The sequence below is a fragment of the Mesocricetus auratus genome, unplaced genomic scaffold, assembly GCF_017639785.1.
Source record: "Mesocricetus auratus isolate SY011 unplaced genomic scaffold, BCM_Maur_2.0 Super-Scaffold_100004, whole genome shotgun sequence".
Taxonomy (NCBI): Eukaryota; Metazoa; Chordata; class Mammalia; order Rodentia; family Cricetidae; genus Mesocricetus; species Mesocricetus auratus.
In genome coordinates, this window is record NW_024429189.1 from 106,371,324 (window position 1) to 106,396,123 (window position 24,800).

At 39.4% G+C, this 24,800-nt stretch overlaps 1 protein-coding gene across 19 annotated transcripts in view; it reads right to left on the reverse strand.

Annotated features, from left to right (window-relative positions):
* Positions 1 to 24,067, reverse strand: part of Tasp1 (taspase 1) — a 219,382-nt gene extending 195,315 nt beyond the window's left edge. For 8 of the 19 annotated variants that reach the window (XR_001196398.3, XR_001196399.3, XM_013112396.3 and 5 more), the window contains exons 1-4: positions 23,965 to 24,065; positions 15,016 to 15,234; positions 9,950 to 10,017; positions 5,243 to 5,311 (exon numbers count right to left, since the gene is read on the reverse strand). Coding sequence is in view for 14 of the 19 variants with exons in the window: in XM_013112396.3 (XP_012967850.1) it covers positions 5,243 to 5,311; positions 9,950 to 10,017; positions 15,016 to 15,160 (282 nt within the window). In the remaining 5 variants the exon portion in view is untranslated. Of the gene's footprint in view, positions 1 to 5,242; positions 5,312 to 9,949; positions 10,020 to 15,015; positions 15,235 to 17,001; positions 17,314 to 23,479; positions 23,611 to 23,964 lie in introns of those variants that run through there. The other 11 variants (XM_021226385.2, XM_013112393.3, XM_040746378.1 and 8 more) reach the window with 7 other exon arrangements.
* Between the last annotated feature and the right edge of the window lie 733 nt (positions 24,068 to 24,800).

Genomic DNA, 24,800 nt, shown 5'->3' on the forward strand with positions numbered 1-24,800 from the left:
TTAGCCAGGTTTCTGAGTTTTGTCATGATCCCCATGGTATGGACAGCAGGAAGCAGTTTGGAATGAGCAATGTCCAAATTCCCAAATATTGTTTGTAAATCTTTGTTTTCATTTGAATGGGGTGGCTTATAATTGGTTAATGATCATAACCAATTTTTTTTTTTTTTGGTTTTTCAAGACAGGGTTTCTCTGTATTGTTTTGGAGGCTGTCCTGGAACTCGCTCTGTAGACCAGGCTGGCCTCAAACTCACAGAGATCCACCTGCCTCTGACTCCCGAGTGCTGGGATTAAAGGCATGTGCCACCAACACCCGGCTCACAACCAATCTCTTTTTAAAGGTAATAGGGGATTATGGTATGGAAATGAATGCTTTGTATTGGTATGGTTTTTCATTTATTGATACAAATTCAAGGTCAATTTTGTGATATGTATATTTCTCCTCTTGTTTAAGTATTGTGTTTATACTGATCTTTTAAAACGTAATGCATAATTAAATACAGATTATAGAAAGTTACTTATAGTAGAATTTATAGTTAGGTTAGTTAGGTTTTCTACATACAGAGATATATTTGAGATAGATAGTCTTCAAACCTTTCAAAGACCTTCAGAAAATGGCATTTAAAATGGTTTAGGGTTTTTCTTGACAGTGAGAAATGTTTGCTCCTGGCACACCAATTATGTCTGAGAAGAAGATGGGCATCGAAGAGACTCATTATGGAGTTTGCTTTCAACATGACAAGATTAGCCATTTGGGCAAGAAAGTGCTCTTGCCTAGACTGTATGACTGTTGCTGTATAATCTGGACATGGAGGACCCACAGAAAAGTCACTAGTGAATTTGGACCATCTTAAAGGATTCCTACCTTCATGGAAGAGTCTGGCAGACTTTCTGCAGGACACAGAAAAAAATGATTGACAGACTGCCAATGAAGATGGACAGTTTGAAATTTCCTGCTTTGCTGAGAAGACTTCCAGACACATTGTGGCCTATGGGCTGAAGTTGGATGCCCAAACATTACAGCGGAACTTCAGGTGACTGTCCAGGTAGCAAGATGTCTCTGTCAATTCTAGTGTTTATATATTATCCTTCTGTGGTCTTTGGTGGAGTTGAAGACAGATAGTTATAATCATAGTTTTCCTTAGTTATGATAAAAGATAAGCTACATATAAGACTTTAGACTTACACAGATAGGATAGATGATAAAATACTTTCTTTAAATCTTACTAAATGTTAATGAACAAAATATTGTAACTATAGTTCTTACTTGATAACTGTTGATATTATATATAATTTGACTATGTTACAGTTAAAACCTTTCTTTTTATTTAGACAGAAAAGAGGAGATGATGGGAGATGTCATTCTGTAAATCTGTCTCTCTTACTGTCGAATAAAGCACTGTTGGCTAATAGGGAAGCAAGATAGGTGGGACTAGGAGTCAAGGAGGATTCTGGGAAAGAGAGGCAGAGTCAGACACCATGTAGGCCGCCAGAGGAGTAAGAAGTTCGAACCCTTTTCTCTGGTAAGAGAAATACTCAGATTAACAATTATGGGTTAAATGCTTAAGTCAGAGCTAGTCAGTAAGAAACCAAGCAAACACCCAACAGATTCATAATTAAAAAAAAAGAAAAGAAAAATAGAAGGACCAGTGCAGACTGAACTGATTTTGGGTGCATGAGAATTAAGGCCAAACTCTTTCCTCATTAAACCTATTTTGCCATCTTATTTCTATGGATAGGCACAGGACTAAAATCAAATGCATTGTGCAAGGTAACACACACAATAAAAAAATGATTATATAACCTAAGCTATCAATCAAAACAGAGAACCATCCAAACTATGCAGCTTAGTAACCAACAGCTCCCCTTTGACAGAACCAATGCTGAAGCTTAGAGCCCTTGAGTTTAGTTACTCATGTGGCCCCTGTCAATCTTGTACCTCTCTTTAATCAAATTAAATTATCTTGCTTCTTTTGCAAGTCTTTATGAGCTCTAGTTTTCAATTCTGTATGTAACAGTCCAAGACCTACAAACACCAGGTCCAGACCTGGCCACAGTATAAGTAATTATAGAAATATCACAATAAAACTTGCCTCTTTGTATGCTAACCAAACACATTTCAGGGGAGTTCAAAAGAAGACCCAAGCACAAACATGCTTGTAATCCCAGTAATGGGGAAATAGAATCCAGCGGATCAAGAGTTCAAAAAGAGCTGTAGTTAAGTAGCAATTCTGAACCCTGACCCTGTTACATTAGAACCCTACCTCAAAAAAAAAAAAAAAAGAGGTTTGTAAGAAAAGAAAAACAATAGTGTAAGAGTGTATGCCAAGGTGAGGTAGGTGTGTGTGTAAAGTCCCATGTCACCTTGTCTCTTCCTACTCTACTATGTAAAGTTGATACTATATTAAAATGTTTACTATTTGGGAAAACACAAACAATCACACTTTCTTAAGCACAAGGCTAGACATCCTTTCTAGCCAATAAGAACCATTACACCATTTCATAACAGTTACTTCAGTCTGTGTTTAGGAGCATGCTCAAGGAATTCATATCAATTCTGTAACTAACGGGCAAAGAAAAACAACAGGCAAGCTTATTAGATCATTTATTTAATCAAAAATGTATATCCCTACCTGGGTGAGGCAATACAAGTCTTTAATCCCATCACTGAGAAGGGAAAGGTAAACCCAGAGAGAGGCAAACTCTGCTAGTTCAGGGCCAGTCTGATATACACAGCAAGTTCCAGGCCAGCCAGGGCTAGACAGTGAGACCCTGTCTCAAAAATCCATAAAAATAAATTTTAAAAAAGAAAGTATAATCCCAGCACTAAAACTGTGGAAGCAAAGAATACAAATTCCAGCTAGCTTGAACTACAATAACAAGACTTTATCTTTAAAAAAAAATAACTTTTTTAAAAACTTGAGTTTAGGATGACACAGAAGGATCTCTGTGAGTCTGAGGCCAACCTGGTCTACACAGTGAGTTCAGGACAGCCAGAATAACATAGAAAGACCCTGTCTACCATCTTAACTGATACACACGGCATTTGAATTATCTTCATGCTATAATGTATCCTTCTCAGATCTCTGATGGTACTGACAGCTAGGCTAACCATAGCTTTGTCAGCTTAGCAGCAGCAGGCAACCAAGTTCTTCCCCAAGGCTGCAGCCACCTTGTTAGCGCATTTCAGATATAAAAATCAAGCTTTTCTGTTTCTAAAGCTATCAAGTATCCTTTTGAGAAAAGGTAGACAGGTTAACAGGCTTCATATTAAAAGAGAAACAGGTTGTAGATGTAGCGTTACACTAAAGGAACATAATGTGAAATGACTATTGTCAGTAATAACTGCTTGTGTCTCTGGTAAATGATCAGATGGAAAGAAAAAGTTAAAATCTATGCAAGTTTTAAGGGTCTAAGAAACTGTTTTAAGATATATAAAGGTCTGAGGATTTGAGAGTCTATGTAAGTTGTGAGGATCTCAGAAAGTGATTTGAGATGCAAATGCATGTTGTAAAGGTATAAATAAATGATTTATGGTATGCAGAAATGGGAAATGTTTCAGATTTCTTTCCCCTTCAAAAGTTCAGAGTTTTAACATTGATTATTGGCGTTCTAATAAACTGGTAGAGCAGTGACTACTTATTGTTTAGTCACACGTTCAAGATTTTAAATTTCCTTTGGTTGCCTTCTAAGTATAGACTTAAAGGGCTTCTCATCAGGCTAAAGACATCTCTCTGTCCAATCTACATTTAGCTCTCTAGACAGAGGAAAAAATGTTCATGCTTTTTAACCCAAATCCCAAGTCTTCTAGAACTTAAAGATGTGAGTCTACTCCAGCTATTTACAGATACCTATTACCTGCTTATTCTACAATGTGGTTTTCAGTACAGATTGGTAATGCTAATATATCTAAAACTTTTATGTATTTTTGTAAACTAAAAAATTCATGTTAAGCCAGGCAGTGGTGGCACATGCCCTTAATCCCAGCACTCAAGAGGCAGAGGCTGGCAGATCTCTGTGAGTTCAAGGCCAGCTTAGTCTACAGAGCAAGTTCCAGGACAGGCTCCAAAGCTACATAGAAAAACCATGTCTCAAAAATAAAAAAATAACAAAAGAGAAAATCATGTTAACTTCACAGAATCATGGAAGTCATAAGACTTGGATCTACTTCACAGGTCAAAGGACTCCAGATAAGTACAGCCTAAGTTTCCCTACCTGTCTATTCCTGAAGATGGTCCCCCTCTCCTCCATCTCCCTCTTCTGGTCTTGGGACTCCTCTCCTTCCCCAATTACTAGGACTGTGGGCCTAAAAGTTCGAAATGTATTTTCCTTTAAGTTTCCAAATTGTAACTTCTGTCCCTAATCTATATCTATTTCAAAGTGCAGCTCTACAGTTAAAAGAGAGGGAGACTTTCAGTCAACTCCAGAGCTACTTTCCCAGGGAAAGGTATTTGACTGATACCCTGATATCAAAGACTAACCAAAATCTACAACTATCAGCTTATCTCCTCCTTCACACTCATTGTTACTCATACCCATGTCTTAACTCTCCACTCCAAGAAGTCTTCACATCCAGTAAAATCGTCATCTCTAGTAACCTGGTCAACTCACTAACAAATCTACCCTCTCCACATTTAAGTCTTCCCAAAGGCCTCAAACACATTCAAAGTCAGAGAAACTAGGAGTCCCTCACGATGGAATACCAAGAGCTTCCTTCTAAACTCAGTGTCCACTGTAAACCTGGTACTGTCCTGAAAATCTCACTGGAATAAGGGTGCTATCATAAAATACACAACACACAGCTTCAGGACCTAGGTCTGTTACGTCTGTGATAAAACTTGTCTTTCCACTTTAGACACTTCCAGAGAGCTGAAAATATGTATTTGTTAAAGACATATCTCACTTTGGGGATGTGAACTTCAAAAACTACCCTACTGAAAATATCTATCACCAATGACTTTTATAACCATGAAACCTACAAAAAACAAAAAACAAAAAAAAACAAGAGAAAGAAGGAATTAACCAACCATTTTATTACTCAGGAAAAGCCACCAAGGAAAACACATTAAAAAATTGTTTGTTTGTTTTTTTAATCTCAAAATCTTTATATAGCTTTGGTGATATTGGTCGAGAAACATTGGTTACATGACTTGTAGCTGACTGATTCAGCATCTTCATGCCATTTAAAAATAAGGAATATAAATTCAAATATTTTAAATAAGACATAAAAAGAGAAAAGAAATACCTCAAGTTCCACCAGAGCAGCAGTCACTGCATCTGTAGCAAGAGCACCAGCCTGTAGCTTCTCAATTGCCTGTGAAAACAAGAGAAGAAATTACTCACTCGAAACTAGCTGCTCAAACGTATCAGAAGCTTTGCAAAGATTTAAAAAGGATGATACACTCAAAGTTAATAAAAATTGGTCAGCATTTCCATTTCACACTTGAAGGCAAGGTGTCTGACCAGCTGACATTGTGACATGAAGTTGTGGTGATATTGGGTGTCATTCCTGGATGCATGTGACCTATGCGCTGCAAGTTGGACAAGGCTGCTTTTAGACATACCTTTCTCAGATTTAAGAAAAGCAGTGTTTATTACTCAGACTGATTATCATTCTTAATATTATCCAAATTAAAACAATGACTAAAAATTAGCCAATAAATGCAAGGTACAAGGAGTTTAGTAAGTGAAAGAGCTTCATTGTTCACAGAACAATTTAAAACAGCCACAAAAATGACATGAGTTAGTTCAGTAAAGATAATCTGATAATTTATATTCCCATAAAGAACCACATCTCAGACCTAGCTACCTCTACCACTATTTCTACTCTCCCTGTTCATGCATATCAAAAACAACTATTGTTTCTAAATCACAAAATCTTCACATAAGCCAATTATGGTGGCTCATATTTTAATCTCAGCTACGTAGTTGAGGCAGGAAGAGTGCATGGTTTTACAAATTCAAGTTCAGTTTGGGATTTAAAAGTAGGGGTGGAAAGTTGTATATTAATTAAAAAAGAAGAATCCACAGGTGGAAATATTCATTTTCAAAAATATCTTTGATACTATAATGTCTTCTGTCAAAATACTCTTTTGTAATACATTCTGCAGAGTAAAATCATCTAATTCTGGGGGAGGAGGAGAAAATATAAATTGGCTTTAAAATCTGAGTTGCCTGTGCTGATACCTGGAGCCATGGTAACATCTAGGCCAGGAATGGTACTGGGGATCATGTCTGGGTCCATGGTCCTGCAATAGCCAGGGTCTATGTTGAGGTCTGTAGACCATGGTAACACCACATACCATACAGATATATAACCTGTGACCATGTTGGTATCTAAGGGTCACACCGCCACTAGGGCCATGCTGATCTGGGAGTCATGCACTACCACATAAGGCCATGCTGTTGTCCAGGCCCAGGCTGCTGCATAGAGCCATATCTGAGTCCAGAGTCCAGCAGTCACCAGGGTTTGAGTTGATGTCCATGGCTTCTATTACCACTGAGGGATGTGCAATGAGAGACCACATTGGTATTTCAGGGCCTTGCTGTCTCCAGGCCATACTGGTCTGGGTGACCTGCACTGCCACCAGGGCCATGGCAACGTCCAGGCCATGCTGCTGAGGACAATGTCTGAGTCCATAGTCCTGCTGCAGAGGGGGTCTCTGATGATGTTCATGGCCCATGTTGCGGGGGGGTGTGGAGTGAGGTCATAGTAATCATGAACCATTAATGTTGAAGTATGAGAGCTGGCTCAGCCCTGCCCCTCACTGGCCCTGGAATAGTTGGCCCTGCCCCTCACACTACAGTCACTGCAGTGGGAGACCTGGACCCACCACCCACCATGGGAAAGCTGGTTCCCAGCATTTGGGAGAAATGGCCCCACCCCTCACCACAGACATGGGAGACTTGATCCTGACTGATGGCATGGGCCTAAAAGGGCTGACTCTGTCCCTCCTGAGGGGGACAGTCCCAGTGACCCAGACTAACCAACTCAGCTACCACCCAGACCCATATCCTAAGCCTTGGTTTGGCCTACCCAAACATCTACCTTATCTATGACCTGCTGGAGTTGAGGATGGGATTGGTCTTTCAGTACAATGACCTCAGAATCCCAAAGACTCAAGGAAACAGTAGGATATCCAAGAGGAATTTCAGTGAAGATCCAATGATGATAGTGTGCCACAAGTCTTAGACCAGACCAATGATCCATTGCAATAGACAATTTTTGTGGTGTGGTTGATTGGACATGACACACCGCAGTACCCAATGCCAACAAGATGAATGAAGAGGTGTTGAACGACAGGAGGTGGGGTATTTTGTGGGTTTTTTGTTTGTTTGTTTAATTGACTTTGGGGGGAGATTCTTTTAGAGGAGGGATGTTGAAGGGGTGATGGGGAGGATATAGACAGACAGGGAGGTGAGTGTGATTGGGGTACATGATGTGAAATTGCCAAATAAAGAATTATGTTATTAAAAAATTGGCTTCTAGGGGATGGAGAGATGGCTCAGCAGTTAAGAGCACTGGTTGTTCTTCCAGAGGACCTGGGTTCAAAACCCAGCACCCACATGAAAGCTCACAGATGTATATAACTCCTGTTCTAGGGGGTCCGACACCCTCACACAGACATATACATACACAAAATACCAATATGCCTAAAATAAAAATAAATTTTTTAGATGGCTTTTTAAAAAGCTATTAAAACTCTAATTCAGAGACTGGAGAAATGTCTGTTCTTCCTGAGGTCCTGAGTTCAATTCCCAGCAACCATATGGTAGCTAACAACCATCTGTAATAAGATCTAGTGCCCTCTTCTGGCCGGCAAGGATACATGCAAACAGAACACTGTATACATAATAAATAAATTAATAACTCATAAAAAAACTAATTCAATTAGCAAAGACAAAGCCCAAAAATTAACAATCTACTTCTAACTAAATTTTTTAATATTTTGTTGTATGTATGAATGATTTGCTTGCATGTCTAGATGTGTACCACATATGTGCATGGTACCCTCAGAAGTCAGAAGAGGATGTCAGTTTCCCCCAGAACTTAGGTTAACAGGCAGCTATGAGCTGCCATGTGGGAGCTGGCAACTGAACCTGGGCTCTCTACAAGAACAGCAAGTGCTCTTCCCCACTGACCCATCACTTCAGCCCACACTCATAATTAAACTCTTAAGAAGGAAATTCACACCACCCGTGGTGGCACAGGCCTTTAATTCCAGCACATGCAGGCAGAGGAGGCAGCCTAGTCTACACAGTGACAGAGTGAGTTCCAGGACAGCCAGGGCTATATAGAGGTAATTCAAGGAGCCAGGGAGTCTCAGTGGTTAAGAAGACCACTTGTTGCTCTTGCAGAGGATCCAAGACACTCAGTTCCCAGAACTCAGATGACAGTTCACAACTGTCTATAACTCCTGTCTCTTCTGACTCCCAGGGTGCCAAATATGCATGTGGCATACATACATAAATGCAGGCAAACACTCAAACACATAAGGCAATAAATTTAATAAATATAAAAAAGAAGGTAATTCATTGCAAAAATTGAGGAGAATGATAGGTCAAAATGAATTAGATTTATAGGACTAAAGCTACAGAATACTAAACATAGCTATTCAGATAATGAAAAGATTTGACACTTAAAAAATATAAGTAACTATTTAAGGTCATATATATTTATCTTTTTATGTATATATTTATGTTTATATATGTATGAACTCCCTGTAACAAAATACTCTCAATTTATGGTAAAATCCATTAATAAGAAAAAGTTCATAACTCTGATACAGTATTTTTCTTATAAATGATATTAAAATATGAATAAAAGAAAAAATATCCTGACAGGCAGTTTCTAATTGCATAAAAAGTAATGGGAAACTTGCCCACAAGACGATATAGTCCAGATCAAAATAAAAACAAATAATATTTTTTCTGAGATCATTCCTGCCCACAAACTAGGTATTCAACAATTTAGCAAACCTCCAGAGTCAAAGGCGCACAAAGCACAAGTGAACTGAAGGGCTGAGCTCACCGCACTAGGCAGACAGGCATCCGCTCTGCCCATGCTGAAGTGCAGGACGGGGCCCACAGGCATCTGAGAAAAGCACGTGCACTCTTCTGTCTGTCTGTCTGTCATTTTTCAAGACAGGGTTTCTCTGTTGTTTTTGGAGACTGTCCTGGAACTCGCTCTGTAGACCAGGTTGGCCTAGAACTCACAAAGATCCACCTGCCTCTGCCTCCCTAGTGCTGAGATCAAAGATGTGTGCCACCAGCGACCGGCTTTTTCTTTTTTCTTTCTTTCTTTCTTTCTTTCTTTCTTTCTTTCTTTCTTTCTTTCTTCCTTTCTTTCTTTCTTCCTTCCTTCCTCTTTCTTTTTCCTTTGTTTCTTTTTCTTTTATGACTTCACATTAAGAAAAACCATTAAGCATTTATTCACAAGAAGGCAAAGGCAGGTGAGAGCTACAAAGAAATGTCTCAAGAAAACATTTACATATATATATATATACATATACATATATATATATATATAGAGAGAGAGAGAGAGAGAGAGAGAGACGGGGAAATATATATACATATATATGAGAATATATAGATATATTCTTGAAAAAAATTTAAAAAGAAAGAAAAGATATTGAACTACTTAGCAGGAACAGTTTTTCCTACCTTTCCATAGAGTTCAATCATTATGGGAATGTTTAAAAGATATGGCTGTATGTGTCATTACTATAAAAGCAATAGACTTCAATATGGGGAAGGAGAGGAGAAAGCTAAACATCATTCAAAGAATTAAAAACACAGATTTAACTAAAAACTTAGAATTAAGATCCTACAAATATGACTAAATAACTTTGGGATCAGGCCAAACTCCACTGGAAATGAAATTTAAAACATTGAATCCCAAAGTAAAATTTCATATGGAATATCACAAGCATTACACACGCACTGCTCATACCTTCTGACAAGCTCGTTTGCATACATGTTTATATTCCTTGGCTTTGGATTCAGAATGATAACCTGCACCTACAGTGGGGGGAGGAAAAATCCACATGTTAGTTATTGCCAAAATACCATTGACCCTCCAACTAGAAAAGTAGCTCACACATGCAGTCCCAGTGCCTTAACTGTATGGGATTCTAGACTCTTAACAGCAGATATCATGCTTTTCTCATTCAAAAAAGTGTCCTGCCAGAGCTCCTAAAATAGCTCATGCCCCCAAAGATCCCTCACATGACCACTCCCCATCCCCGTCAAGAACCTCTACCATGGTTGGACAGATACCTACAGGAAGCCAGATAACATAAGCTCTATTTCAGAAAGAGTCAACTCTAACAAGTTATTCTCTGATCTACATAAGTGTAATGATCTCCATAAATGTCCTGTGGCACAGAGACTCAGGTAGGTATGTAAGTAAGTAGGTAGGTAGTGATAATTATAATTTTTAATTTAAAAAATACTAATCTCAAGAGTTCCTTTGGTATGATTGATAATGCAGGTGGTGCCAGGATCAAAGAACCTTGAAATCCCTCTCTAGTGATTTTTAAAAGCCCCACTATTTAGGAAATTACTATTTGAATCTAAAATTCTCAAGAATTCCCCCAAAATACTGATGGTCTGTCATTTACACAAATACCCAGAAAGTTACTTAAAAGTTTGGCTCCAAATAAACTAGCTTCCTTAAGGAAATTTATTCTTAGGACTAGAGAGAGGCTCAGTGGTTAAGAGCACTTGCTGCTCTTCCAAAGAAAGCCAGCTCAGTTCCCAGGACCAAGCACCTAACTCCAGCTCCAAGGAATCCAATATCCTCTTCTGGTCTCCCCAGTTGCACACATGTGTCACACACACAGACACAACACATATGAAAATTTTAAACATTTGTTTTTATTACTTTTGATATCTGTCTGTATAATATGTACATATTCATTCAGTTTCCAAGGAAACCAGAAGAAAGTGTTCCATCCTTTAGAGCTAGAGCTACATGTGACTGTGAGCAGCCCAACATCAGTGCTGGAATGTGAACTCAAGTCCTCTTCAAGAGCAAGTGCTTTCTGATGTTTTTTTCTAAGAGCTACATATTTTTATTTTACATGTATGGGTGTTTTGCCTGAATGAATGTCTATGCGCCACTTGCATGCAGTGTCCACAGAGGCCAGAAGACAGCACTGGATCCCCTTGAACTGGAGTTACAGGCAGTTGTTAACCATTATGTAAGTGCTGGGAATTGAACTCCAGTCCTCTGGAAGAGCAGGCAGTGCTCTTAAACACTGAGCCATCTCTCCAGCCCCTTGTTTTTAATTAAGGGGGTTGAGCTAGGGATGGGAGTAGAAGGAGAAAGGGGAACAAGAGGAGGAGGAGAGACAAGAATGTTAAACTCTTGATGACTAAGGTTCTTATTAAAGTTCTTTAGTATGACCTCCTCCTCCACTAGATTCCATAGAGGTCAAAGCTAAGGAAGGTTAAAGTTACATGTCTAAGCATCCCAACTCTCTTGTGGGTGTAGTGGGAACCTAACAACTTTTCTCAAGACTGAGAAAAACCTGATCCACAAACAGTGTTACAGGGACCAGAGACAATGAAATGCTAAGCAACTGGGGTCCCTAAGGCTCGAAAAGTAATTCTCTTTCATGCGAGAAAGCTAAAAGTTCAAAGAGCCTCTATCAGTCTTTGTCAAACCTATCTTCACAGTTCTCCTAAACCATGATCTATAAAGAAAAAAGAAGGGAAGGGAAGGGAAGGGAAGGGAAGGGAAGGGAAGGGAAGGGAAGGGAAGGGAAGGGAAGGGAAGGGAAGGGAAGGGAAGGGAAGGGAAGGGAAGGGAAGGGAAGGGAAGGGAAGGGAAGGGAAGGAATAAATAGAAAGTGTGTCTATGGCCATGCCACCCTGAACTGACCCAATCCCAGCTGATCTCAGAAGCTAAGCAGAGTCAGTCCTGGCCAGTACTCGGAAGGGAGAAGCAGAGGTGGTCTGTGACCACACCATTTCCTGTCACAGCGCAGACTGATCCCTACTCATTCTGGTCTCTAGCAGTCTTTAACTGGGAGCCACTACCATCAAGTATGTGTCTGAGAGAGGAAGAAAAGAATCATGACAGTCAAAACAAGCAATGTTTCCCGAGTAATCTAACCCTGTTACTACCTGTCCAAGTTTCAGATGTTTCTCGTACATTTTACCAATACCTTTAAAGACAATTACTCACTGGTATTATGGATGCATTGCTGACATGGTGCAGTAACAATGAAAATGAAGCAGAGATTCAGAAGCAGGAGGTAAGAGTCCAGGTCTACTTTTAACTTGAGTAAAAGTACAGACATTACCATACATTTGCCTCATCTCACCTGTTCTTTCTTTTCTTAAAGATCCTTTTTATCTTTGTGAGTGTGAGCATGCATGCTGCAAGTATGTGTGTTTCCGTGTGCCACATCACATGTGTGGAGGTACCCGAGAGTATCAAAGGTATCAGATCCTTTGGAGCCGGAGTTACAGGAGGTTCTAAACTGCCTCATGTGGTTACTAGGAACTGAACTCAGTTCTCTAAGAACAGCAATAGTTCTTAACCACTGAGCAATTTCTCCAACCTCTCATCTCTTGTTGTAAAAGAGGGGCGTGTGACAAAAGAAAAAGAAATTAGCCAGTTTAGTAGTACATGCCAAGGCAGGAAACTCACAACTGTGAGGCAAGCCTGTGCTACATAACAGGACTCTAAGCTAAATTGGTGAACGGCCCTGAGTTCCAGGCCAGCTTAGGCTACAAAGTGAGTTCTGGGCCAACCTGGGCTAGAGTGAGACAGTGTCTTTAAAAAAAAAAAAAGAATGTGGGCAAGGGAGTGCAACTAGATGGCTCAAGAAATAAGTAACTATTGAAACCTAGCAATCTGAGTTCAATCTCCAGCAGCCATGTAAAGGTGGAAGGAGAAAACCAGCTCACAAAGTTGTCCTTTGACACATGCACCACAGTACAAGCATCAACACATGTCATATGCACACACAATAATAATCATTTTTATAACTAAAAAACAAAAAGGCAAAGGCTGATGATACACCTCTGTGACCAGGCACTCACCGGGCACACATAATCCCAAGAGAAAGACAGGGTATGATAGATGGGGCAGGGGATTGGAAGAGATAGACAGAGAAATTAACTTCCTATATTTTATTTTAGATTAGATTCTAAGGGACTTCCAAGTTGTCCAGTCTAAAAAGCAGCCAAAGGTTAATGACCAAACAAGATACTAGTTTCATGGGAAACTGGTCTACTCTGGGCAAAGCTAAAAGGAGACTTGTCATTCTTTCTCTGCAGGAGTCATGGAGTTTACATTCTAAATGCAAGAAAATGAAAATGGCAAAATATAGTCTGCTGAGTAGACTTGACCTCAAAGTCATGCCTCCTCAAGTGGGGGATATAGAAATTAAGCTTTACTCTCTCTGTCCTCATGGTCCTTTTAAGTAGATATAGATCACAGGATGAGACAGTACCAAAAGTTAGGGTCAACTAAGGACTTCTCATGTCAGCTTAGCAGTGCAGCTAGTCATTTAAGCCACTTAATGTCGAGTGCTAAGGTTCTTCACTTATAATACTAGGAAAATAAGAGCCAGTAAAATGATTTACCTCAAAAAAAATAAATCTTTAGTGTTTGTACATTCATTTACATTTTACACTCATATACATGCAAGCACATATAGAGAGAGGCACACACACATGTGAAGGGCGTGAGTGACCACTGAGGGAGTAGTCTCTCTTCTTCTACCACGTGGATTCCAAGATGGAACTCAGGTTGCCAAGCTTGGTGGCAAGTGCCTTTACCCACTAAACTGGTTCACCATTATCTAAATATATTTCTTTAGCAAAACGTAAGGTGGCCATTCAGGAGGACTGCAGACAAAAGACTAGAGGGAAGGAGATTGCTACTATGCAAGACATCTACATCACAATGTAAGCAAGATTCCTCTGAAGTCCCCTGACCTTGTTTCTTCCCATCTAAGAAAGATCCTATCAAATTATCCTTGTCAAAATACTGTCTCAGTATGACACAGTCTTCTGATTACTATAACCTGGGAGACCATCTCTTTGTAATAAGACATTTGTTCACAATTTATTTCTTCTCTTTGTTCTCTCAGAACCTGTCACCAGCTCCCCCAACCTCAAGCTGCTTCTGTTATAGCTCAAAAAACTATTGCAGCTTCACCCATCTGGCCCTTTCTTTGAGTCTTAAAATCAAGTACACATATCCATGTTAATACATTTGCTATTGTTTTTCTCCCATTAATCCTTCAATTGTCAGTTCGTTTTATAAAGAATCACTGAATCTACAGAGGGCAAACAGAAATCACAACATACTTACAAGGCTGAACTATGGGCTACATGGCTCTGGGGGTAAACGGTGCTTGCCACCATGACTAATGACCTGAGTTCAATCTCCATAACCCATACAATAGAGAAAACTGACTCCTATAAGTTATCCTCTGAACTCTCCACAACTGTCCATGCCATGGTGTTCATGCCCAGACACACTGTAACACATACATACATACATACATACATACATACATACATACATGCAATTATACTTTAAGATGGTCACTGTATAAAATGGGGCCAAAAGAATTTTTATGTGGCATTATTCTATAAACATAAACCAAAATTTAAAAACTGATTTTGGTTTCAAGCCAGACAGAGTGGTGCACACCTTTAATCCCAGTGCTTGAGAGGCAGAGGCAGGTGGATCTCTGTGAGTTTGAGGCAAGCTTGGTCTACACATTGAGTTTTAACACCATTGATCCAAACATATGTGCTATATAAGGTAAAGGTAAATAAGAGAGAGGGGAAATAAGGAAGACACAGGAAGAAATAACATCATAAGAGCTTCCAACAGAGGGTGGGGGTATAGAATAGGACTTCACTCTATGAACATCCAACAGGTTCTTTGGTTCCAAACCCTCTTTGTCAGATACAAAATGCAGCTTCCAAGTAAGAACAGAAACCATTCCTTTCAGCTTCCATTCCAACTCACCCACAAGGTCTCACCTGCATGCACTAGCACGAAGCCCCCTCGTTTCTCCTCACAAGGCTGCCTTATTTCTGATTCCTTGACCGTTACTTTAGCAGCAGAAGCCTGAGGCGATCTGGAAGGCGGTCCTTCTCCAGAGCTCATCCCCTTCTCCATGGTCATTCTCCAGGGTTATCATCTTCTACCAGGAAAAGAGCATCCTTCCATGCAAAAGCACCTGCACAAGAGGAACTACCCTAGAGAAAAACAGGAAAAGATTACTTCTATTTCTTTCTACCCACGTGCACGTTACTTACAAAAAGACATGCACATCTTCTTTTTCAAAATAGGTATTTTTAAAATGATTGAACTGGATAATAGTAACAGAACATGTTACAATTTAAATCCCTGTCTTGTCCAGAGACAGTACTTGTCTAAAGACTTATAAACAAAAGAACTTACTATAAAAAGATCTCATCCTGGCTGAGTGTGGCAACACACACCTTTACTAGATCTCTTGAGAGTCAGAGGCAAGAAGATCCCTGAGTTTGAGGCTAACCTGGTCTATAAAGCCAGTTCTAGCCTACCCAGGGCTACATAGTTAGATCCTTTAAGAAAAGAAAGGAAGAAAGAATAAAAGAAAGGAAAGAAGGAAGGGAGGGAGGGAGGGAAGGGAAGGGAAGGGAAGGGAAGGGAAGGGAAGGGAAGGGAAGGGAAGGGAAGGGAAGGGAAGGGAAGGGAAGGGAAGGGAAGGGAAGGGAAGGGAAGGGAAGGGAAGGGAAGGGAAGGGAAGGGAAGGGAAGGGAAAAAAGAAAAACCCCACAAGAAAAAAACTCATCCTAGTCCAAATTTTGTCTTTGTACTGCCCATACTGAAGTAAATCTCAACATAGTGTAACTATCACTTTATTTTCCCTGCACACCAGCTGATCTCTGGGACAATTTGAAATCACAAGCACCACTGGAACATGAAACTGATGTAAAGCCTAGCTTTCTGCTTAAAGAAAGCACAAATTCATACTTACATGTGAAGAATTTCTTAGTTTTTATTTGGTACTATTGTATGTGTGTGCATGATGGGGAGGCAGAAGACAGAGGACAACACTGAGGAGTCAGTTTTCTCCTTCCACCTTTACATGGGTTCTGGGAATCAAACTTACAGAGCAAGCACCACTACCATCTCACCAGCTTGAACATTTGTTTGTTTGTTGGCACAGGATCTCACTATGCAGCTCAAGCTAGCCTGAACCCCACCTCATGACTGTGCTGCCACAGCCTCCTGAGTGAGTACTGGGATTACAAAGTGTAACACCACTGTTCCCACTAACACAGAAATTCTTAGGATTCTCAAGATCACCAGTTCAATGTTGCTCAGAGCAATTATGAAGCATAAATGGTAACAAAGTTATGTATAAACCATTAACCAATCATGAAACATAAATGCTAACCAAGTTATGTCTAACCCAAAAATTAAACAAGCACTCCAAATAGCCGTCAGCATGAAAAGCATGAAGTTCTCCACAGGTACATAATGAGAGATAAAATTGAATAAAACAATTTTTAAAGCAGCTAATGCCACAAAGCTTTTGATTTTTCTCACTATGCATTAAACACTCAAAAACGTTACACAATCCAGGTTTAATAACAAAGAGGTCAGAATGTTATAAATTAGGAACAAACATACTTTAAAAGCAACAAAGACATTTAAAGAAAACATGACAGTAGGGTGATCAAAACTTCTTAAATGAGTGTTAAGTAAAAACATTCAATTTATATTAAATTGAAGAAGGAAGGGGTCAGATATCATGGCATGTCTATAGTTGTAGCACTGATAAAGCTAAGACATAAGGATCACTAACTAAACGTCAACCAGCCTCACAGTTAGAACCTGGCTCAAAAAAATCAGTTAGTTTAATTACATTAAAAGCAGCCACTAAAAGGAATGATGAAGTTCTTGATATACAGACAAGGAAGTCAAACAAGCATATAGTTAAAAATTTATTTTAAAGCATACAAATACTCAACTCAGAAGTTTGAGACCATCTCTGGCTATCCAATGAGTTCCAGAACAGGTTTACCTATGAGATACTCTTTTTTAAAAAAATGCACAGGAACATATGCTGCAATATCTGTATTATAATTACAAAGTATGCATCTAAATAGATAAACAAAAAACAATACAGTAATTTTGTTCAAAGGATATTTAGATGGTCAATGGACAGTGGTGGGTTAAAATTAGTCACTGTTCACTGTTTTGAATTTAAAACATTTGAATGCATGTCTCTCTCTGTGTGTCTGTCTCTCTTTCTGTCTGTCTCTCTGTCTCTGTCTGTCTCTGTCTCTCTCTCTCTCTCTGTCTCTCTCTCTCTCTCTCTCTCTCACACACACACACACACACACACACACACACACAGGGCTAATCTGGGTTCTCAACTTCACTATACCCTTCATCAATTAAAACCTAAGCAGCTGGGCATGCCTGTGAAGGATTTTCTCAATTGGATCATTAGAGGTGGGAAAACCCACCCTAAATCGGAGCCATACCTTCCGGTAGCTGCCCACAGAAAAGGACATGGAAGAAGGAAGCTTCTCCTTTCTGCCTGCTTGCTCTCACTCTTGCAGAGGCATTCCTCCACCATTATTAGAACCTACATCAGGGTTCCATCTTAGACTGACGAGCAGCTGAGACATCCACCTCCTAGACTAGAGAATTACCAAATGTTTGGCCTTAAGAGACAGCCATTGTAAGGAATTGGCAATAGGGTGGATGGTGGGGGGTGCGGGAGGAGGGGACGGAGAGGGAACTGGGATTGACATGTAAAACAAGCTATTTAAAATTAAAATAATAAAAAAATAATGTGAGCCGGGCGGTGGCACACACCTTTAATCCCAGCACTCGGGAGGCAGAGGCGGGCGGATCTCTGTGAGTTCGAGGCCGGGCTGGACCAATAGCCTCCAAAACAATACAGAGAAACCCTGTCTCGTAAAAACCAAAAAAAAAAAAAAAAAAAAAAAAAAAAAAGTGATATAATAAAAAAAAGTCCCACAAAAAAAAGAGAGAGACAGCCATTGTTATACTAGTGGGACCACAACCTGCAAGCCACTCTAATAAATCCACTTTTTAGATATATGCAGTATGCTGGTTTCAATAGGAATAATGGCCCCAATAGTCTCACATGTTTGAATGTTAGACCCATAGGGAGTGGTACTATTAGGAGGTGTGGCCTTGTTGAAGAAAGTGTGTCATTGTAGGAATGAGTTTTGAGGTCTTACATGTTCAAACTATGCCCAGTATGGCATACAGTCTCCTTCTGCTGCCTGTGGATCAAGATGTAGAACTCTCAGCACCATGTCTGCCTGCATCCTGCCATGTTTCTCACCATGATGATAATGGATTAAACCTCTGAATCTGGAAACCATACCCAATTAAATGTTTCCCAATGTAAGGGGTGCCATGGTCACAGGTTTGGTGGCACATGCCTTTAATCCCAACACTCAGGAGGCAAAGACAGGCAGTTCTCTGTGAGTTTGAGGCCAGGCTGGTTTACAGAGCAAGTTCCAGTACACCTAGAGTTGTTACACAGAGAAACCCTGTCTTGAAAAACAAACAAACAAAAGAAAAAAAGAGTTGCCATGGTCTTGGTGTCTCATTACAGAAATAAAATCCTAAATACATATACATATTATGAATATATCTACATATTCTATCAGTTCTGCTCCTTTAGAGAACCCTAATGTGTTTATATTATAAATATATTATGTATATGTGTATATATGTATAAACTAATATGTATATATGTATTTGTATATATATCACAGAAGCAGGATTTAATGAACTAAGTCCAAGATCCAATATAAGAGAAACTATAAGATTCCACTTAAAAATTGCTGTAACAAAGAAAATATCATATTCTGAATTTACTTTGATTTCTAAGTGACATCTTTATAAATCTACCTAAGAATATAGGAAAAACATGGCCAAAGACTCCTAAAGGGATTATTTCTGTTTCATTTTTTTTTAATCTTGAATTTACTGGGATACATAAACTACATGTAATTGAAAAAAGAAAGAAAAACATCACTGTATTTGATTTCTGCCTATCAGACATGGGGTAGGGACATGACACTAGATTAACATTAAATACCTCTGTGATAGGTTTATCATACTTGTCACTGTTATTACTAATCATTATTTGAAACTTGCGGCACACTTATACTAAGGATTAGCTCAAGAAAAATGTGATCTTATGAACTTGTTATTCGATCACATTTTTCTTTGGGTTTTTTGTTTGTTTGTTTGTTTTTGAGACAAAGCATCACGTACCCCCTGCAGACCTTGAACAGTTATCAACGATGGCCTTGATTTCTGATCCTCCTGACTCTACCTCTAGAATTCTGGGGTTAACAGTGTTATACAGTCCTGGAAATCTAACCCAGAGTTCATAGGCAAACACCCTAACAACCAAGTAATATTCCTGTGCACACCCAATAAATTCTAACACTGTAGAAAAATACAAGTGTTCTGTGTATAACATATTCATGACATCAGTATTAAGAGCCTTAAAAATGTATAACGCCCATATCAATACAATACAATGTATGTACAATCAACATTCCAAAATTGATTAGGGTGTTGATGGTTTCACAGTCCGAATATAATAAATCATACACTTAGAGTTGATACATAAATTATATCTTAACCAAGTTGTCTAAAAGATGAGCTCTTGCTTCCTATAAACTGTACTTTTCTGATTTACTAAAGTCAATGGTCTTAGTCTCCTATTTCCACTCTTTTTTCTCTTAACTTCCTGATCTTCATGGCAAGCACACCAGCAAACAATTCTAGTTCATGAGCCGCCTGGGCCTATCTTCAACATCTCCAGAACTGTGTTTACTGCCATCCTTTCAAAACTGTCCTCTCAGCAAAACACATGATTTCTTATCTTTTTTATGTTCTACTGGAAATAAAATTGCCTTGGTGTTCCTTGCTAACCTACCAAAATGAGCTCATTTTTTTCCCCTAAAACCTAGGTCTTCCCACATAATTTTTCATAATTGCAAAAACCTTTTGTAACTCACCTTACAGACATTTCAGTTGCACCAAAATCCTGTAGGTTTCTTTCTATTTAGCCCAAATACCTCTTAGCATAAATATTACACAGCATCTGAACTTTTTTCTACAAACATGTTATCACAGAACCACCATCTACAAAAGATTGCCAAAATAAATCTCATAAAGGACAATACTAACCAAAACAAATGCCATGCCAAAAGTCAGGAACAGATAATATATAAGCAGAAATACAATCTGAGCATCCAATATTAAAGAATATACATAAAAGAACAAAAAATTATTTCTAACAAAACTGTACTGGTACCTTAAGTTGAATATAATTGTTTTGAAAAGGAGTCTGTAAGTATGAAAAGCCTGAAAATATGCAATACTTTAGATACCATTTCTCCAGAAACAGTACTTATGAACTAGTCTATACAGACACAAGTTAACAGTATCATAGATACACCTCTAAGGAGAACTGAAAAATCCTGTGTTCTCTACCCTTCATATCTGAACTTGTTTTATTCAGTACTAGCCACTGAAGAGACTCTTTATTTGACCATCTGGGGGACCAAGATGGATGCTAATTCACTAATCATCAAGACCAGAAGGGGTTCTCAAAATAAAACATTATTTGTTTACTTCAGGAACTTTCTAAGTACTAATTTAAAGTCTAAATCTTGACCTTGGATGTCTCAAAAAATATGATATATTTCATGTTTTCCTATTACATGTGATGATATTTGTTTTTTAATTCAGAAAAGTATCATGTGTCCTGTTTAACCTTTCCAAAGCAGTGTAGGAGGAAAATAGTCAAGAATTCATCTATCTGATAATAAAGTATTTCTTTACAAAAGAAATCCAGCCCTTAAGCTATTGCAATTGATAATAAAGAACCACGATGTTAGCCGAGTGGTGGTAGCATACACCTTGGATCCCAGCACTGGGGAGGCACAGGCAGGTAGATTTCTGTGAGTTTGAGGCTAGCCTGTTCTACAGAGTTCCATGATAGCCAGAGCTGTACCACAGAAACCCTGTCTTGAAAACCAAACAAACAAAGCTGTTGTTAACTGGCCATGATAGCACATGACTGTAATCCTAGCTCTTAAGAATAGGACTGATATGTAAAACAAGATTGTTTCTAATTTAATTAAAAAAAAAAAGACATTGACAGGATGATCACTGAAAGCTTAAGGCCAGCCTTGTCTACATAACCGGTTGCAGGTCAACCAGGGATGTGAGGTGAGAAGCTCTCATTTTAAAAAACAAAGCACAGTATTCTGGCTTTTCATATCATGACAATGAGATTGTAATGCTTTATTAAATGAATGAGTACCAGAACAGACTTAAATTCATCTTTGAGCCAGTAATCATCGTACATCTGAGCACACCTTCTATTTAAATTTTAAACAGAAAAGGCTTAGTCTTTCTTAGGTTGGTCTGTGTTGTTGAGGATGATTTGTTTTGTTTTGTTCTGTAACACAGGGTCTCATGTAGTCCAGGCTGACCTTAAATTCCTCCATTCATTTCCCAAGTTCTAGGATTTTGGGCGTGTGCCACCACTCCTGGTTACCTTTACATATTTTATACTATGCTTAATATATTTAAATATTAAATATTTAATATTTAATATATTTAAATATTAAATAAAATATTTAAAAACATATTGCAACCTAAGAGTTCAACAGAGAGGAATGATTATAACTCACATTAATTGTGGCCAAATGACTTTCAAGACGGATGCCTAAGCCAGTTAGTGGGAAAAGGAAAGTCACCAAAAATGATGAAAATTGGATAGCCAGAAGGCAATCAGTAACATGGTGCTCCTCTCTGCTACTATACACCAAAATTAAGTACATCAAAAACAAGAGTCAAAACTATAAAAACTTTTAGAGTTACCAGAAGTTATACAGGGGTAAACATGTGACTCTAGATTCAGCAGTGTTTTCTGTTGTGGTGGTGGCTTTTGTTTGTTTTTTTAGGTTTCAGAGACAGGATTTCTCTATTTGAGACAGTCAGTCACTCTATTATGTAGCTCTGGGCTCTGTTAATGACAGGCACACATGTGGTACACGGACATAAAATAAACAAATACATAAACTCGTTGAACATTAGACATTTCTCCAAAACTATGTAAGGATCAATTAGTACATGAAAACATGCTCAAGATTACTAATCATAAAAAAATGAAAACAATGAGATCCTATTCCACTAGTACCATTAAGATGCATATAATCAAAACAACAGGTGTTTGCCAGGAGTTGGAGAAGTAGTCCGTCATAATCAATATGCTGTAGCCACTTCACAAAGTATCTGCTCAGTTCACAAAACACATGACCCACAAGGTACACTTCTAGGTACATACAAAAGAAATTTAAAAAAAACTAAAAACAATATCCACACAAAAAGTCATAGAGGAGATATAGCATTATTCCAAAATAATCCAACTGTATATCCATAAATAGGAATGGGTAAGTTATGTGAGTCAGTGGTAGAATTCTTAGCTAGCAAGTATGAGATTCATCCCCAGAATAACAAGGGGAAATAAATTAAAAGAATAATGTACTGTTACAGAGTAATGGCCAAACTCTGAAAACACTGCTAACTCAAAGAGGCTTGACACAAAAGGACACCTGTTACATGATTCCATTTATTTGAAATGTCCGACACTAAACAATGAATCAGAAGTTTGCATAAGGGGAAAGAGTGCAGCTGAAGGAGGGTTAACTATGTTGGGTACAAGATTTCTGGTGATAAAAATGTTCTGGAACTAGAGAGCAAAATATAAAACTTTTGAACGCTTAAAACACACGCGCCAGAGAGAGAGAAATTTATAATTTAAAAGGATGGATTTTGTACTGTGATGGTTACACCTCAATAAGAAAAAATAAACAAAAACAAAAACGTAAGCAGGGCTGGAACTACGGCTCAGCAGTAAAGAGCATTTGCTTCTCTTGCAGAGGGCCTGAGTTGTTCCTAGCACCACATGCTGGCTTATAACCATCCAGAATTCCAGTTCCGGGATACAGGATGCCCCCTTCTGGCCTCTTAGATATACACGTGGTGCAGACATTACAATCAAGTAAAATAAAAAAGTTAAAAATTAAAAAAAAGAAAGCATCACCAATCTGTCCATGCAATGGGTGCAACATACACAAACTGCAATTTTTAGCTTTAACCATATTGTACACACACACTTGCAGGTGGCAGCTTAAAACACCTAAAAAAGTATAAAGAACCAAATCCTTAGTTGAGGCAACTATGTTAATCTCTTAACTATTTCTTCAGTTCCCAAATGCTTTCTAATAACTACTGCTTTCTGAAGTAGTAAGAGGAACGGGGTTTATTTACAACAAACAAAAGGGAAATTATTAAACGCCCAAGTGTGTAAATTAAACTTCCTTAGCTTATGTTTCAAAGATCTTAATCCAATGGCCCCCAACAAACCTTTCTTTCCTCTCCCCAGCAGAATGACGCTGAACTAGGAATCACTATGCCCTCCTCTTCAAAACCCTCCAGCTGCTCCATCTCCTCGGTCCTAGCCTCCTCCGCCTCTGCACTGGAAGCTAATGTCCCTCGGGACTCTAACCAGGCCCCTAAGACACTGCGGGAAGCCCCGGCCCCACCGCGACACCGGTACGCGGCACATCGCCGGCCCTGCGCGAACCGGAGGCCGCGAGTTCCCTGCAGCCTGTGACAGCACAGAGCGCGAGGCGCTACTAGAACTCCGCAGCCAAGGAAACTGGCGGGCCCCACGCGCGACCATGACTCGGAGCCTGGGACTCCGGGGACCCTGCCCCAGGACAGGCAGGTGGCGCCGTGCGCACCGTCCCGTGCGGTCGGGAGAGGACGCCGCGCGGGCCTGCGAGGCCACACGGAGACCGAGGCTCGGCGGCGGCGACGCGGACAGCGTGAGAACGAGGGACACTCACCCGCGTCAGCGCAGAGCACTCCTTGCACCGGAAGTAGTCGCTCGCCCGTTGCCAGGGTGAGGAAGCAGGAGTGGCATGAAGTCTTTCCATTGGCTGAGGGCGCACACGTGGCCGGAAGTGGACGCGGCTGTGTCTCTGCTGTCTAGTCTGTAACGGGTTCTGTGACTTCAGAGCGAGAGACCGCAGGTCTGTCTCTGGCTTCTGATATTTGGGCGTTTCTTTTATTTGTTAGTTTATTTAGCTACTTTTTTGGCATGTTTGGGTTTGTTTGTTGTCGTAGTTATGCAGTCACCGTTACCCACCTCGGCTACACTGTGCCCTGTTATTAGCTTGCAGGATTATCTACTTCTTATCCACGTGGTTACCTGACTAGCGCAGTTGCAGGAAATGAAAATAGTTACCATCATTGATTAAGGGGTTGCTGAAGAGCCAGGCCCTCTTCCGTCATCCTTGCAACCTGACTCCAATGGAAAAGTAGGATTCCACCTGGATTGTGTATAGTAACAGTCAGCCTTACCCTAGGAAGAAGGAAAATGTAGTTATCCTTATTTAATTGTCCAGGATCAAAGACCAAGACCCAGTAACAATTACATGCAGTTTCCTTGTAGCTAGTATCACGAATCCTTTAACAGCCTGCTTGGGAAAGCAGTCATTGGAAGGAATAGAAGGCGGCGAGTTAAGTTTCACTTATCTGAAATAGTTGGGATGAAAAACATTTGGGTTTTTTTTTAAATTTAGAAATACTTGCTTATTCATAATAAGACGTCCTGGGGATGGGACGTCAGTTACAAAGAGAAATACTCAGTTGTAGTTCATATAGACTTTACACACAGAGC